Genomic DNA, 17,910 nt, shown 5'->3' with positions numbered 1-17,910 from the left:
TTTTTAAATGTTATAACAAATAAATCTCTGATGAATTGTATAGATAAGATTATACAAAACAGGCATAAAGTTCCCTATGCATGTTAATTAGAAATTTATCAATATGCTCTTTCATTCTCCACACATTTTTTTCCCATGCTTTACTGGATATCATCTTGCATCAATAGTTGAAATTCATTAAAGCAATCTATAGAAGGAATCAACTGGTTAATATATTTTATATACAATTTCTTTATATATAACGTTCTTGTTAATTTATAATCTGAATTATCACCTGAAATTTAATCCTAAATTACAAGGAATTAAAATACTAACATAAATATCACTTGAAATCTCATCATTTATCAGTTAAAACATGTGACAGCAATAATATTTTTATTATCATTTTTCTTATCATAAATTAATTTATTATGTCCTGATGAATTGATAATTTCTGTTATAACTGTGAGAAATTAATTTGACAAAAGTAATTTAGATAACAAGAGTATTGATAAGATGTCCTGTATAAATTCTATTTGTCAAAAGTAGTTAATTTTCTCTTTGTATTTGTGTTTTTAATACACAACTTGAACAGTTTTCGTGCATAATTAATGTAAATGTGAATAATTTATGATGAGGAGTGACTAAATAATTAAAAGAAGTTGCGTTGTAAGGGATATTGATCATTAATTTCTAAGTTGTGCAGGATGCTTGCTTATAAAATAGGAAAAACAAGTCATAAACTACAAATTTTGAACTTGAAAAAGAAGATAATTCAGTTTTTTGGTGTCAAATAAATTATATTTTTAATAAAGTGTACAATATTTCAAAATAACATCTTCGGGAAGATAAAGAAACCAGAATATGTGAATTGGAACACAAGACACGTTTTACGCAGTTTAATATTTAAAAATGGATGACGATAATTTACAATTTCAATCTCTAACCTCTTGTGTTTCTTAATAAATAATATGTAGCTGTTATTCTAATTAGTAAAGATCTTTCTAAATGTTATTTTAACTTTGTCATCATAAGGAAAACCTGTTAATATACAATTAAATAGGAGTAAATTCTTGTCAGAAAGTTTTTTTTTTTCATTAATACAATCACATTAAACAAAACAATATATTGCTTTTGAATAAATAATAATTTCTACATCTTAAATTTTCTAATTGTTATTTTACAGCTACATAAAAATAAAAACCAAATTACATATTTAAGGATTTTGATGATATCAAGAGAAAGAATGTAACTTTATTACATCTACCTTTCTTTGATGTGTATTATATTTTTTAAAAATAAATTACAAAAAGAAAAGGATAGCATCTTTAATAAGTTTTTATCAATAAATTATTTAATATATAAATATATATTTTAAAAAACTTTTTAACAGAAATTTTAAAAGTCTCTAAACATTTTCTTTTTAGATTTTTTTATTGCTTTTAAATGTGGCAACAAAGTATGAAATTGTATATTTTTAATTATTAAAAGTTAAAAAATGAAGTAAATTAAAAATTTCCATTATTTCACCATAGAGTTAAGAACATATTCTTAAAAGTAAAGTTACAATGATATTTACATAGAAAATTAAAAATTGGCAAGATAATTTGTTAAAATACTTTCTTTATTTTCAAAATTATATTATTATACTTGACAACTTTTTAAAGCTTCATCCTCCTTGCAGGCAATAAGAGTGGAGAGCATAGATTATAGTGTCTAAAGGTTCTCCTCCCATAGGCACTAAGATGCCTATAGAAGATAGGCCTTGTTTCATGCTCATCATGGGTATGACAGATCTGCAAAAAAGCAGTCAAGTGGTGTGGGGCAAACCCAAATACCAGATTCAAACTTGAAAAGAACAGCATGATGATTGTCTTTACTGCTTCATCATCCATCCAATCCAATTCTTACAATTAAATTAAATTAATAATAATCAATTTAAATTCTCCAAAAATAAATTATTCTAATATAATAACTACATTTTGTTTAACCAAAATAATTACATTACATTATGTTAAATTTGTAAGCAATTGTTCAAAGTATTAAAACTTTTGTTAGTAAATTACAGTTAAAAATAATTGTATTCGCAACTCATTATCCTATTCCATGAATGCAATTTTAATAATTAAACTGTCAAAGTGACAAATGACAAAGTACAAAGTTATTAAAATTTTATTTCATAAAAATATTTGAATGATACTGTAACAAAGATTGTTATTTATTATTATAATACAGTCTTCATAAGAGAATTTAAACAAAAAAATTCGGTTTGTTTAATAATTTATAAATTAATACCATTTGTTGTAAAAATTAAGAGTCGTCCTTCTCTTCTTCTCGAGGCGTATCCTCCCATACGTACACTAAGTTCTTTGTTGCCGAGATCAAACAAGGTTTGGAAGGATGAGACGAGACGGAGTGTACCACTTTGCCGACGTGACTCAATTTTGCTTTGATGTTACTCTGAAAATAAATAGTATAAAAATACTTAAGCTTTTTTTATATCACAAAAATACTTTATTGTAGTCTTTTTTGTTTGATAATTCTTGCAAGCAGTAAGAGTGCTTTTTAATTGTGCCTGTCACAGTAGTCATGCTTACAAATGGAAAACCAGGTGATCAGGGATAGAGTGCGACACATCTAACTCAAACCCATGGTTCCCAGTCACAATGTGACAGATACCTTTAATATCTTGGTCATCTGGATGTTAACTTTATTGGAGTCAAAAATTATAACATCTTTCCAATCACTTTCACGAGAATTTAACATAAAAAAATCTTGGAAATCAACATAGAAACATGTTATTTATTGATTTTGGAATCCAATAAAGCAAGTTATTTTGTAAATTTTATAAAAGACTGCAACATTTTCTTGAATTTCTTTTACTTAATTATGTGTAATAATACTTCACTATTCAGCTAATTAACAATTCAAAAATTTCTTAATACTAAATTTACATATAATTATAAGAAAACTGCCAATTCTTGACGTTTTTTAAATTCCATTTCTACCTATAAAACATTTATTGGTATTTTTCAAGCTTACAGGAAGTCAACTTTTCAATAGATAATTATCCTTTATTCAATTGTCTTAGCTGTTCACAATGCAGTTATCAGAGACAATGAGCCATCACTACACAATGAAAGCTGTCATTGACACGACTGTTTGTGCTCTTATTATTTGATTATCTCCGACAGAAAAATGCACGAGTGCATTAAAACCGGTTGGAATTTTTCTATTATAATACATTTAACTCAACAGAATTAATGTGATTTTAATTGTTTAAATTCTTCTTTATTTTAATAAAAAGCAGCTTGACAAACAGCAAATTAACTTTTTTTGAATGAACATAAAACAATTTTAAAAAATTTTTCATCAATATATATTCATCGACAGATGAAGTTAAATATCACAATAAAGTTTGTTGTATTTATTATACCTAAATACAAGATCTGTATTTTGTAATTTGAAATTTGAATCTAAATGATATAAAGAGCAGTTGGAAAGTCAGCTTGAACCTCTCCTACACATCAGCATAAACATAACAATAACAAGCAGTTTGGAGTGGCTGCATGTTGTTATTTGCAACTCCGTTTCTTCCAACAAATTAGATTGAATGATGAATAATAATTAGGTTCGAATTGGTTTTAATTACTTGTAACTGATTTTTGTAACTGAACCTTCTTATAGATATAAAAATCTACTTGTAATTCTTTTGGATATATGCATCTTTACAAAATTGAGAATATTAATACTATTTTATATAATATATAATTATATATTTAAATTTCAAAAATAATTATTTGCAAATTTAATGTTTGAGCAATAAATTGTTACAATACTCACTCTAAAAAGCATTTAATGCAGTAATATTTCTTGATTGAAAATAATCATAAATGTGACAATGATATTCAGGAAAAATATGTTAGAATGTTATCTGAATTTACAGAATGCATTTAAAATCTTCACATTACTGCATTAAATGGTTTTTAGAGGAGGTATTTGTACAATTGAAGTTTGGAAAAGAATAATTACTTAAATTACATTGTTTGATAACAAAATTATTAAACAAAAAGCTTATTTTCTAACTGTAAATATTAAAATTTTTGTTTGAATTTTCTGATATTTATTCAAATACAGCATCAAGCTTTAATTGAAAATCATAATACAGAAGGTAAATATGATTTTTATGTGGCAGATAACCTATCCACATCTCTGCATCTAATGCAACTGCCAGTCTTGTTTGATTTGAGGAATATCATAAATAAAATATTATGCTTTCAATATGTTTACCAATAATTTCAATACTATTGCATAATTTATTGATAACTATCAAAAATTAATTTTAAACACAGTAAATTCACTCAATGCAAAGTATAGGGTGTTTTTTTAGAGGTATACGAATTTAAAATGAAATAAAACACGTAAAAATAATGTTAATGGCCATGGTGTTGGCTTTATTTAAAAGATAATTTTATGCCATTAGTGTTTAAACATGATTTCGGGCATATGGGCGCCATGGCTGGCTTGAATGAAGCGCAATTATGAAGAACAATTTTCGACCACTTTATTGAGCAACTGGGGCCGTATATCAGCAACAACGTGGCGAATGTTGAGTAACTTATATCCATTAAAAGTCACTGGTGTGCTTTATGGGCAGGTGGAATCATAGGTCCATATTTCTTTAAAGATGATGCTGGCCAGAATGTTACCATCAATGGAGAGCGCTTTTGGAGCCATGATTGCTGACTTTTTATTCCTCAGTTGAATGGTATTGATGTGGCAGAGCTTTCGTTTCAACAAGATGGCGCCACATGCCACATAGTGCACGGCACCATCAATTTATTGCAAGAAACATCCGATGAGTGCATAATTTCGCATAATGGACCTGTGAACTGACCTCCACAATCGTGTGATCTCACACCTATGGATTACTTTCTTTGAGGATATGTGAAGTCACTAGTCTACGCCGATAAACCACAGACGTTGGACCACTTGGAAGGCAACATTTGCCGCGCTATTGCCGATATACAGCCCCAGTTGCTCAATAAAGTAATCGAAAATTGTTCTTCCCGATTGCGCTTCATTCAAGCCAGCCATGGCACCCATATGCTCGAAATCATGTTTAAACACTAATGGCATAAAATCATCTTTTAAATAAAGCCAACACCATGGCCATTAACATTATTTTTACATGTTTTATTTCATTTTAAATTTGTATACCTCTAAAAAAACACCCTGTAGAAAAGCCAGTTTTTTTAACTTTGCATTCTCTGAAATTTTAGAGAAATTTTGTCAACTGTTAGAAATCAAGTGTTAAAGTCTACAAATTTCTATAAAATGCTGAATATTACTAGCAACTAGCAAATAATTTTTTTTCTAGTTAAATTTAAGGAGCCAAAAGATTCTCTCTTTATTCAATCCTATAAATAAAATTATAAAGTGTAGTGCAATTTAAACTTGTCCTCTTTATTTTGAAATCATATGATACATTACAATCATTACTTGCCATAATACATGTAGCCTCATGTTCCACATTTACTGCTGACCATCAATTTTACAGACCCTTACATAACGAATTTCAGAAACAAATGCCTTGCAACCAGGCATTTTGTTCAGGCATCTTAAATAATACATGGGTAGGATAAAAAGTAATGCACATGTGCTTGTAGAACACAAACAAAAACAAATAGCAAGATCAGGCAAAAAGTACATTAAAGTACAATTCTTAAGCTTCAAAATCATATATTTATTTTTCAACAGTCACTGTTAAGGCTAACATATTTCTCCCAACATGTAACAAGTTTTTTCATTCTATCACTGAAAAATTCTTCCGACTTTTCTCAAATCCAGGACTTGACAGCTGCCTTCACCTCATCATCCAAGATGTAATGATCACCCTTGAGGTCTCTCTTGAGTAGAGGAAAAAACTAAAAATCGCAAGGCACAAGATAGGGGGAATAAGGAGGGTGTGGAATCAGTTCAAACTTCAGGTTTCGCAGAGCCTCTCCAGTTGCGTGCGAGGTATGTGGATGAGCATTGTCATATTGCAAGATTATTGGCGCCAGGCTACTTCTAACATGAAAAACTCAACGTCGGAGTGTTTTAGAGTCAGTATGTACTGAGAAGAATTAAACATTGCAACAAGAGGCAATGGTAATTGTCTGTGGCAGTTATCGGATGTCCGCTGCATGTTTCATCAATAAATATGGCTTTTCCAAGCTCGCAACCACAAAATTTTATCATCCATCGATTTGCAGTAGACCTATCAACAGCATCGTCACCATAAACAGCTTATGCTTCCAACACAATAAAGTGCTATAAATTAAGACACTTGGCGGGTTTTCTCATCTTTATTTAGTTGACCATATCATCAAAACCATAAACAGCCTTTAAATGACAATGAATCTCAGTAGGAGTCACTTTTTCAGCAGTTAAAAATTCGATAACAGCATGCTGTTTAACTCGCATTGACGTAGCACTAGAACATGTCTCCATATTTCTACTTCTCAAAATATACTGAATGAACGCAACAACCTCAAACTGTGCATGCACATAGAGGGGCAATGTTACTTCCATATACCACCTGGCGCGCTTCTGAAAATCATTTTGTCCACACTCTACAAGCATGTGTGCATTACTTTTCAGCCTACCCTTGTATATTTCCAATTAATTCTAAATCGGAAATACATTATTTAAGATCAGACTTTAACTGTTAATTTGTGGACTGTCCAGTAGACAACATACAGAAAGTTATTATTTAAAGTGAGGTGTTTGTTTGTCAGTTATATCCCATGTAAAGACTTGCAGTTGACAAAGAAATCTTTGAATACAAATAATGGACACTTATATTATTGGATCAATGCTTCCCCTGTTATCTTATTGTATTGAGTGTTAAATAATATAATGTATCATGCATATTTTCTATCAATTCAACACCATAAAAGATTTAAGGATATTATTATTTTGTCACTGCCAAGCGATAAATTACAGTCGACCCCCCCTATAACACGGGTTCCTATAGTTCAGATTCCTATATGACGGCGAAAAAATTAAGATGGTATCCATACAAACATAGTAAAAAAACTCCTATAATTCGGCAAAACATCATCGGGCAGCCGAACTACTTTCTGCCATCCCGTGCCACGCTAAGGAGAGTTTAGGTGGGTAAATTGAGTTTACTATCATCTGTACAGTATTATATATAAATTAGGTACTGTATATATAATTATATATTAACTTAATTTATTGTAACTTTATTATAATTATATATATACTTTCCGCCGTCCAGCGCCACGCTACGGAGAGTTTAGGCGAGTAAGTTGAGTTTACTATCGTCTGTACAGTATGTAAATTAGGTACCATAAGTCTAATACAGCACTAATTTTATACATTTCTTGTGAAAGAAACATTTCTTATTCAATGGCCATAAAAATTATTTATATTAATGATGTCTCCAAAGTTCAACGAAGTTTTCGCAGAAAAATAACATCAGAAATCGCGCCTGCCATTTGGTGCACTGCTCCGCGACGAAAACCAGCTTTAGCAGTGGCGACATCGAACGGTGCACAGGTAAGTAAGTAATCCTACAATTTTTTGTTTATAGCATAGTTTATACAGATTATTCCCAAAAAAATATACGTGTTTTAGAAATGTTGAGTCAAATTAGTCTAGGAATCGATTAATTTTATGGAAGAAAACCTTTCAAACAGCCGTAGTCCGTAAACTTCACACATGTCGGGCAGTGATTGGCAAGGTCTCCTAAAACATCAATTTCATAAAAAATGGAACGTATCTACCATCTTATAGGAGGGTCAACTGTACTTGAAATTCAATTTAACATGTTAATAAAGTATTGCAGCAATAAAGAAATTCCCTTAGTTAACTACAAGAAGCAAAAATATTTAAACAATTATAATATATTAAAAATTTTTCAAATAAAACTGATTACTATGCTAATTCATTCAATTATCACAAGGAATTCTTAAATTATTTATTGTTGCAGTAATTTAATTAACAAACAAAAATTGTACAAAATTACAAGCATAATTATACATAAACTTGTATTTGTACTCGACTCGACCTTGTTATTAAGTAACAAGGTCGAGTATTCAATATTTCGCAACACATTTTATAATTAAAACTTACTTCGACTAAGTCCCAGCAATAAATTATTCCATCTTCAGATCCCGAAAACAAATGGTCGTCATTTTCATTTAGACAACTGTCTATTCGATATTCTTCATTTTTGTGGCCTGTATATCTAAAATAACAATGTTTTAATTATTTACTTAAACTTTTTTCTTAATTAACTAGGAAATTACACAAATGATAGCTATGCCATCCTCATTTATGTATATTAACTCGGTATGGCAAAATTTTGGAAAATATGGCTCTTCAAGTTATTAAATTAGCTTGGCTTGCTATCATTTGTACTTAAGTACAATGGTAGTACTTGTAATTATTATTTTGTATTTTTCTATAATTTTAAATAAAATATAAGCAAATTATACATATAAAAATAAAAATTCCAAGGTACTTTTAAAATAAAGATTATATTTAATAAAAATTTAAAGGATATTAATTAAGAACAAAACAAAATCCATCAAAATCAATCTTTTATTATTTTCAGTTCTTAGAATTACATACAATGATACTAATCTTCAATTAATATAATTCCCAAGACCAAAAATGAATAAAACCTGATTTTGAGAGATTTTTTCTTAATTTTTATAAGGATTATAATTCATTATACTAAGTACAAACCGAACATAAATGTGGATGTGTTTCAATTTTGATTAATAAATATAATACCCAAATAATTTGTTTGTTAAAATAGTTATGTATTAACATAAATTTAGACATTACGTATCATCCTTATTTTATAAATTTAATATGGAGCTTTGTTACTTTATTTAAACAATATGGAGTTTTGCACATCATATGAACTTTCCGCATCAACACCTTAAAAAAATACCATCAAGTAACACTTATTCAAACTATTTCTGGCTAATGATCATCCACTCTATGATGACATTACCAACTCATGCAACAGGCCATATATTTACATAGTCTTCTACTGTATTATAATTTATACAGCACTATTTAAACAGAAAAAATATTGTTTGTTAGCTGTTTCTGTGTATATTATATATTACCGAAACTTACAGTATCCAAAAGACATTGTGGAGGTACAATGTTATCCCATGCTGAGATATTTAATCCTCTCGTGTTTTATAGTCTAACATTTTGGCAACAGACTATCCATTTAATCTTTTTGATGTACATACGCTTTAAATTTCTTTCATAAGCCTGTGATAAATTTACTACCCTCTCATTGACATCTGCTAGCATATGTCAATGATACTCTTTTGGATATGTCTTTTGGATACTCTAAGTTTCAATCCTCTTTATAATCCAGCTCCATTACCACAACCGGAGATCCTCATTCCAGATATCACGCTCATCATTAAGGATATGAATAGCACAAATCAAGACTTTATTCATTGGAAAACCAAATTCCGCACAGCGCAAGAGAAGAGCAATAACTTAGATACAAGACGTTTTCACCTTAGCATGAAGAAATCGCACCAATTGTTACAACACAATAATGTGATGCTCATGAGGGCTGATAAGTGGTGGTACTACTAAAACGTTCTACTTACGACGATAAGCTAAATGAATATGTTACAGGCACAGAGTGCCAATCTGCACCCGTCAATTTCTTGAATACTTTATAACATAGAGTTAAGAGATTCACCTCCACCGCTTTAGCACGACATTTACACATACAGAATTCCACGATCCTTGCTCCAAGAACTCCTAGATTATTTGCGTTTGCGAAGACGCATAAACCGGGTAACCAACTATGTCCTGTCATTGAAAAATGTTGCTCCCCAGCATTCTTGATTGAAAAGCAGTTAGTCAACTTCTTCCGTGCTAGAGATCACCTGCATCCATTTTCTATTTCCAACTCACTGCAGCTTGTGGAGAGTCTCAGAGACATTTCTCTTATGGACAAGGAATATATGACTGTATTGGACTACAAATCCTTGTACCCTTTGATAAAATTATCTCCTTGTTTTTGTGCCATAAGGGATTTTTTATTTACCAATATAGAAAATGCACCATCTTATGCTCATGCTCATATCCTGGAATTAGCACATTTGATTTGTTATACATCTTTCTTTGAGTTTGAAAGAAATGTCTTCTTACAAGGAAGAGGCGTACCTATGGGTAGTCCTACATCTGAAATCCTTTGTGAATTGGTTTTGCGTCAACTTGAAAATGCCGTCCTACCCAAATTTCAACAACAAATCGTTTCGTATGCTAGATACGTTGATGACATTTTCATACTTTGGCATGAGGAATCTAACCTGCAATATTTTTTAAACAAGATCAACAATAACCCTTATGGTTTAACATTACAGCTTGACCAAAAGAGCAACTCCAACGTTAACTTCCTGGACATTTCCATTATGTGCAAACAAGGAGAGATCTGGACTGATATTTACCGTAAACCCTGCTTTCAACCCATTCTCATCCCACGCCAATCAGTCGATCCCAAGCACATCAAGTTGGCAGTTTTCAGAGCATGGATTAAACATGCTTATACATATTGTACAAGCTTCTATGACACGATAAGAGAGCTAGAGTACATTCTTAAGATAGCCCAACTACACGGTTACCAAAAGAAAGAGATAGAGGGCCTTATTTCATCCTTCCAATCCATAGCACGGCATTCTCCCAGGGTTGACTGTAATAAACAAATAGTGCTTAATTACATCCCATTTTTTAAAAAGATACATAGATCTACTGCCAGGTCTAATAACTTTCGCATTGTATACCAACGTAATCCCACTATTTTCAAACTTTTAACAAACAATAAAAAGAAAGAGGATCAGAATTCAACAACCGGTATATATTTGGTGCCTTTACATGACCAACATTTCAATTCCAAGCTGGTTTACGTGGGTGTGATGATGCGCAGTTTAAAACAAAGGCGCAAGGAACACAAATATACAATCAATAGGAACCTTGATAACACTGCGTTAACATCATATGCAAGGTAACAGGATGTTAACATGCAATGGGATCAGACGACAATTAAAAAAAGACAACTAATAGGCAAACAATCAAACATCTTGAGAGATTGGAAATCTATAAGGTGCAAATGGGAACCGGTTGTGTAAACCAAAGAGATGTAGACTCATTGTCTACTGCATGGAGGTCCTTTTACAATTATTAATTTTTTACTATTTATTTTGTTTGTTTATTAATTTTTCTTTAATTCGTCCACTAGGGCATTTTCCGTTAATTTTTATTTTTTTATATTTATTTCATTTTAAGTTCTATATTTAATATTCTATTTTTGGTAACTGAGGGTGTTCTCTCCCTTTTTACTTTTATTTATTGCTTTTAACTCTCTGTGGGCACTAAGATGGCCTTTTCAACAAGCCCATTATGAGTTTGGTTAGGTCATCAATGAGGCAGGAATGGGGTCAGACAGCCACCCCCTCAAAAATTCCTGGAGTTTGTGACTCATTTGGATTCAATTCTGGATAAGCTTCTGCCTAAACTGCTTAGCCATCTGGTAATCCATTTAAACACTTAATTAATTTGAAATTTCCTAAGTCAAATTTAAGAACGTATCCATATTGTTTCTCACACATCTATTATAGTTTAGATACATTTTATATTTTAAGAAATTAAGATAAAATATTTTACTTACTCCGCTAGCATTTCTCCAGTTTCTTTATCAAGAAGTTTCAATGTATTATCTAAACAACTGACCAAAATGCACTGACCGTCCTTAGTAAAATTAACACAAGTGACAGATTCTGAAATTGTATATAAATAATTTATGAATCATTATGTTTTGATTAATATATTTTTGATTAAAATACTATTTATACACTTGATATAGTGTAAATTGAATACAACGGATTAGGGATTAGTGTATTTTGATATCATTGCATACATTAAATTCGTGTTTTATTAATCTAAAAACTTCAAATTCATTCAAAATTTATCAACATGACTTTATTACTTCTTAAAACACTAGACTCTTGCTAATCTGTCTGTTCCTTGCATGGAGAGGCACCAGATTAGCAAGAGTGCTGGATTATTGAAAGTGTATAACCTTCCTAAAGGCAATGAATGAAATAATCTGTTGCCCTGTGGTACAGTACCTATTCCTTTTGGAGGCAGGAGAAAACAATACAGTGTTACTGATATGCAATAAATAATATATACCTGATATATACAGAAATGAAATGTGAGTAAACAGAAAATGAGACATATAAAGTAAAACATGACTATCATTTTCTTGGAAATGAAAATGTATAGGAGAATAGGCAATCACATTAGCAGATAATTAAGTGTGTGTACTATAATTATATACATATACCAAGGCTGGCCAAATGTTGCCATGACAGGAACCATATATTGCCTATGAAAAATACAAGCAGCACATTCACTATTAAAACTGTATTTAATATAAGTTATAAAACACTGGTTTGGCTATGATATATAATGCAGTAAGGGACTAGAAGAGCCACATGTGGCTTGCAAGCCACAGTTTAGCCACCATGGATACAAATAGAATCTATCTTGGTCTACATCCTGACACAAATAGAATTTTAAAAGTTGATCTGTAACTAGAGATATAAAATGTCAAAGTTTAAAATGTTAAGTCTACAGGCAAGGTATCTGGCCCACATGAGCAAACCTAGTTTAATGTTATCAGAAATAACAAACCTTGAAAACATAATTTAAAACACATTTATATAACTTTGCTTAGCGTGATCAGAATTCAGTTCCAGTTACTATCTTCAGAAAAATAGACAATTTTAAGCTGTCTTTACTTGCTCAATGTGTAGTTGATAACATGCAATTATCATCAGTTTTAACTGTTGATTTAAACATTCAAAAGTTAATCATTGTAATAATTTGCTTGCAGTATTATAATTAAATTTCTAGCATTTCTTACTTCAGTTATATGTTAGCCATTGTTAAAGATGATACTGAAAAAAATCAGCAGGCAAATAACACTGTATGAATTACTAATAATTTTAATTAATTAATAAAGCTTAAAATTATATATTTTGAGTTATTTTAAGATTTTAACCCTTTTAATGTCGGATTCAATGAAAACAGAATTTCCACTGATTATATCCTTATTTACCCTACTTAATGCTATCATTTTAGGTAAGTCCTAAAGTGATTACAACAAGTGGATTAAAAAAGTGATTACAACAAGTGGAGTTATTATAAAAGAATGTTAAACATTAACATTCTTTTATAATAACTCTATCTACATTACAGTATTTTATTTTACTTACTTCCTAAATGATCGCTATACATTTCTCCTTTACGTAGATCGTATCTTCGTACGTGTTGATCCAGAGAGCCCGTTAATATTTCGTGATCAGACACATGTAAAGAAGTAACGTTATCTTTCGCTTCATCCATTATCTAAAAATATTACTTTTGATATAAACAAATATTTTAATATAATCGTCGATTTAATTATTGTAACAAATATAACCTGTATTGGATCTCTGCTATGACTTCTACAATCCCAAGCTCGAACTGTACAGTCCAACGAAGCCGACAGAATGACACTCGATTCTTCATTGAATTTAACTGCATTTACTTGACCTAAATTAATTACCCATTTAGTAATATAATTATATAGAGAAAGAGAAAATATTGTGATGCACGAGTTCATACATTTTAATAGTAGTACCCATAACAAGTCTAAAAATAGACTCTTTTAATACTTATAAGACAGAAAGCCTTTATATCTATAAACACAAACATTTTGAACTATATAAATTTATCTGATTATCTTCAGATTGGAATTCTAATTTAAAACTGAACATAATCAGACTAATTATGTTCATCTTACATTTATGATTAACGATAAATCGATGATTCTTACTGCCCTTTTTCCATTGCTCATACTCCTTTAACATATGCTCTTATACTCCCATCAAACAATTATTCAGTTTCTTTCATTTAAGGAGATAAAATTTTCTAATGTGTATTTTACCTAACTTTAGGTACAACTTAAATAATTAAGACCTTTCAAAACTTTTTAAAATTGTACTGGTACAAAACTCATATATAAAATTAATAATGAATTTTAGGATATAATAAGGGAAGTAATGAATTTTTGAGGATTTGTTTCATTATAAATCCTTAATTAGTAACAGAAATAAAGCTGTATAAGTATACTTTTTCTGTAATACAAATTCACACTTTCCCCCCAAAAAAATATCTAAATTATACAAGAACTGTTCGACTTATGTCTGGGATTTCAGTATGGAACTGTATGTGTTACCTGGTCCTAATTTAGGCTTCTTTTTCTCGATACTCCTTCTCCACATGATAAAATTTCTCCCATTGTTTTAGCAATGATAGAAATTCTTTTGGATTCACTGCATGACAAACTCTGACTTGACAGTTTCTGGATTAATGTTTTGTATCCCAAATGATGACAATCACATGGTGACAGATCAAGACTGTAAGCTGGGTGATCCAGAATTTTCCAATCAAATCCATTAATTGCCCCACCATGCCCAGGACCATGCTATGACATTTGCTAAAAGACATAGTATCATTCTCCAGGCATAGTATCATTGCCGAAATGATGGAAATGTCAATGTGTGGAAGGAAAGTACCTAGAGAAATAAACATAAATTAAGATTATGTAACATGGTTCAATTGCTATTATTGAAATTCCAGACAGAAGTTGAATCGCTGTTGTATTTGGAAAATATTTACATTAAACATTGTTTATTTGTCTATTTGTAAACTGGTTTTAGAACAAAATTAATTTGAAGTTATTCTCAGACTAGATCTTACCTGCATGGCCTCGGAATTTTCTGACTGCTACCGATTTTGCAACGTCCCATAAAAATATCAATTTGTCCATTCCCCCGGAGGCAATCTGTGCATTGTCACATGATCCTTGGGCATCTAAAACTTCATATCCGTGACCCGAATACGACTGCAGAAGAGTTCCCGTAAAGGGATTCCATAATTTAAGCGTCTTATCGCTACCGCAAGTCAAAGAATAATTGCCGTCAACTAAAAAGAGAAAACTTTTAAATTATAAGAGTATAATTTTCAATTCTTTTTAAGATTTATTATAAATTAACTATTCATTTTTCATTGAAATCTAATATATTTCAGACAATAAATATTTCAAATAACTGTATATTAATTTTTTTATGTCATTAAACTGCAGCCAATTGATTAATTTATTAACATATACTTCTTATATACAGGGTGAGGCAAATCCTTTTATCTTGAGCAATGACAGTAATTGGGTGGGATCTACTTTTCGACGAGGGTGACTTTTGCAGCTGCCATCTTGAATGCAGCTCACAGTTTTAAAATGGGAAGGGTATCAATAAATTGGTACAATTACATCTCTGAATGAAACAGTCGAGTCCTTATCAGAGCTGTAGACCATACCCATAGGAGCAAAAAGTCAAAGGAACCATACAGGTGACCCTTAGCCAGATATAGCCCCACAAAGCAGCCTACTTCTGGGTTGGGAGTAATCTGATAGTCTGATCAGGAGTTGCATCACTCCAATCAGACTATCACGTTTAACTATTTAGCTCACATGATTACGGCAGCTTTAGTAGCCCACTCGAATGTTTGTGAAGTACTTGATATTATATAGTTTTAGGGGGTGTGGGGGCTCACCCTCATGCAGCACTGAGGTGCGAGTGTCAGCGAGCACCAAAATGCACAACTACATACAGGGCATCATTCCAGGACTGCTAACATTTGCTTTGACCGACATGGCACACGGGAAATGAGCAGTAGTTCCAGTTCTTGGTAAAAACTGACTTTTGGAAGAAAATATCTCGCAAAGGGTCGCACTTACAGGTATGGTTCCATTGACGTTTTGTTCGTACAGGGAGACTATAACTCTGGGAATGGTAAATCTCTCATCCAGAGTTCACATCTTACCGTTATTCACAGTTCTATATCTATCTATTACAATGAAATGAAAAATTTACATATATTTACTATATAATATAAAAACAGTCTACAGTTTGCATCCTACTGTATAATGAAAGTAGATACATAATGCATCTTTCTGCTCATTCTGTCATCTACATAAGCTCATTACTTGTAACATACAGCCTCTTGGTAAATAGTGAATGAATGAGCCTATACTCATTAGTATTTGTGGCTATTACGGTGCGATATGCATTTTAATAGGATAGGTTAGCAAGATCAATTGGTTGAAGCTGATTTTTAAATATCATTTAGATCTAACGAATAAACAAACATACCATTAAATCTAACAGCCCGAACAGCTCCTTGTTTACAATCCAAATGGAGAGTATTGTGAATTGGCAGAGGCATGATCAACTCATTTTCGGGAATCTCGGAGACAGCATGGCATATAAATTTCATAAACAAACTCTCAAGTGTTGCCAGATAAACAATTATTATCAGGTAGTGACGTTAAGAAATTTCAAGATATATAATGATTCAGGTTAATAATAATTTAAATATTTTATTAATAAATAATAAATAATTAATTTAATTTAGATATTTAAAATTTATTATCCCTTAACATAATGATAACTTAAGGGTTTTCCTCCTAAATTTGGAGGGAAATCATCAAGACGGAGGGAAATTTAGGGAGAAAATGTACAGTAGGCCCCCTATAAAACGTCTTTATATAATATGGATTCGTATATAACGGCGAAAAAATTGCGACAGTATTCGTACAAACATGCTAAAAAACTCCTATAATTCGGTAAAACGACATCGTCGACTCGTGACGCGACAGGATTGTTCGAATCTAGACCAATAGCAGATATTGCACAAACCGTTGAGTTTGTTACGGTAAGATCTGGCAACACCAGAGAGAGCGCGGCACGTGCAAGACAGACGGCCATGTTTAATGTATGCGAGTGTAGATCGTCCGTTCCGAATAAACCCTGAATAAAGTATTCAGAGTAAGTGTTTGCGTTCCTGTCTTACTGGGGGTCTTAAGTGCGTCACGGACGGCGTGGAAACACAAAGAAAACCATATAAAACATGGTGGCAGCGGATAATTAAGCCAGTAAAGGAAACGAGGCTTAACGAACATGCGCCTGCTTAACTATACAAGTAATTAGAAACTTCGTTCAAAGGTTGACGCTGCGGCAGACAGACAGTCTCCTTTATATAGTAATATAACGATTACTTTAAAGTACCAGAAAAAAAAAAAAAGAAAGAAAGCGAGATGAATAGTTTAACTCCTCCGGAACCATTTTCCATGGACACGTCGAATCCAGAAAATTGGAGTCTATGGAAGCAACGATTTGGTATTTATGCAACGGCTATAGATTTACCTGCAAAAAGTATTCCGCAGCAGAGAGCTATCCTGCTCCATATTATCGGAGAAAAAGGCTTAGAAATATACAATAATTTCCATTTAGACGAAAATGCCACGAATCNCAACAAATTTTTTGCAGAAAAACACGCACCCGCCGTTCGATGCGACGCTCCACGACGAAAACAAGCTTAAGCAATGGCGTCGCCGAACGATGCACACTCGGTAAGTAATTCTATAATTTTTTGTTTATAGCATCGTTTATACGAATTATTCCCCAAAAAAAATTATACGTGTTTTGGAAACGATGAGCCAAATTAGTCTAGAATCGATTAATTTTATGGAAGAAAACCTTTCAAACAGCCGTAGTTCATAAACTGCACACGTGACGGGCTGTTATTGGCTCGTGTATTTAAGGACTCGTACAACATGAATTTCATAAAACACGGAACGTATTTACCGTGTTATAGGGGGGTCTACTGTACAGGTGATACTGCTACTATTGTTTGACCGTTAGAAATGTGGTGATACTTCAAACGTTCGCCACCAGGTGCCGTCTCATCAGGAAGTCTACTCAG

The 17,910-nt window shown here is 31.6% G+C and overlaps 1 protein-coding gene across 2 annotated transcripts; it reads right to left on the bottom strand.

The window, feature by feature from the left end:
* Positions 1-2: 2 nt before the first annotated feature.
* LOC111630405 (WD repeat domain-containing protein 83-like) lies at positions 3-16,424 on the bottom strand. 2 transcript variants are annotated; one of them, XM_023374497.1, is made up of 8 exons: positions 16,299-16,424; positions 14,848-15,072; positions 13,526-13,638; positions 13,320-13,452; positions 11,708-11,816; positions 8,125-8,239; positions 2,275-2,439; positions 3-187 (listed from the first exon to the last, which is right to left on the bottom strand). In XM_023374497.1, exons 1-7 carry the CDS (start codon positions 16,420-16,422, stop codon positions 2,290-2,292), a joined length of 969 nt encoding a protein of 322 aa, XP_023230265.1. In that variant the 5' UTR covers positions 16,423-16,424; the 3' UTR covers positions 3-187; positions 2,275-2,289. The 2 variants fall into 2 exon arrangements, with proteins under 2 accessions (XP_023230265.1, XP_023230264.1); XM_023374496.1 differs by lacking the exon at positions 3-187 and adding an exon at positions 1,523-1,885.
* Positions 16,425-17,910: the final 1,486 nt, after the last annotated feature.

Source organism: Centruroides sculpturatus, unplaced genomic scaffold (assembly GCF_000671375.1).
Source record: "Centruroides sculpturatus isolate CEXI.00-Female unplaced genomic scaffold, Cexi_2.0 scaffold728, whole genome shotgun sequence".
NCBI classification, from domain to species: Eukaryota; Metazoa; Arthropoda; class Arachnida; order Scorpiones; family Buthidae; genus Centruroides; species Centruroides sculpturatus.
This window is presented reverse-complemented; position numbering and strand designations above follow the sequence as displayed.

Excerpts from the sequence above, each read along its gene's own strand:
- LOC111630405 (XM_023374497.1), bottom strand. The coding sequence starts at position 16,422 with ATGAAATTTATATGCCATGCTGTCTCCGAGATTCCCGAAAATGAGTTG. Across the intron at positions 13,639-14,847 it reads AAAATTCCGAGGCCATGCAG|GTCAAGTAAATGCAGTTAAA; the intron begins GTAAGATCTAGT and ends TAATTAATTTAG. Across the intron at positions 2,440-8,124 it reads ATTGCTGGGACTTAGTCGAA|AGTAACATCAAAGCAAAATT; the intron begins GTAAGTTTTAAT and ends ATTTATTTTCAG.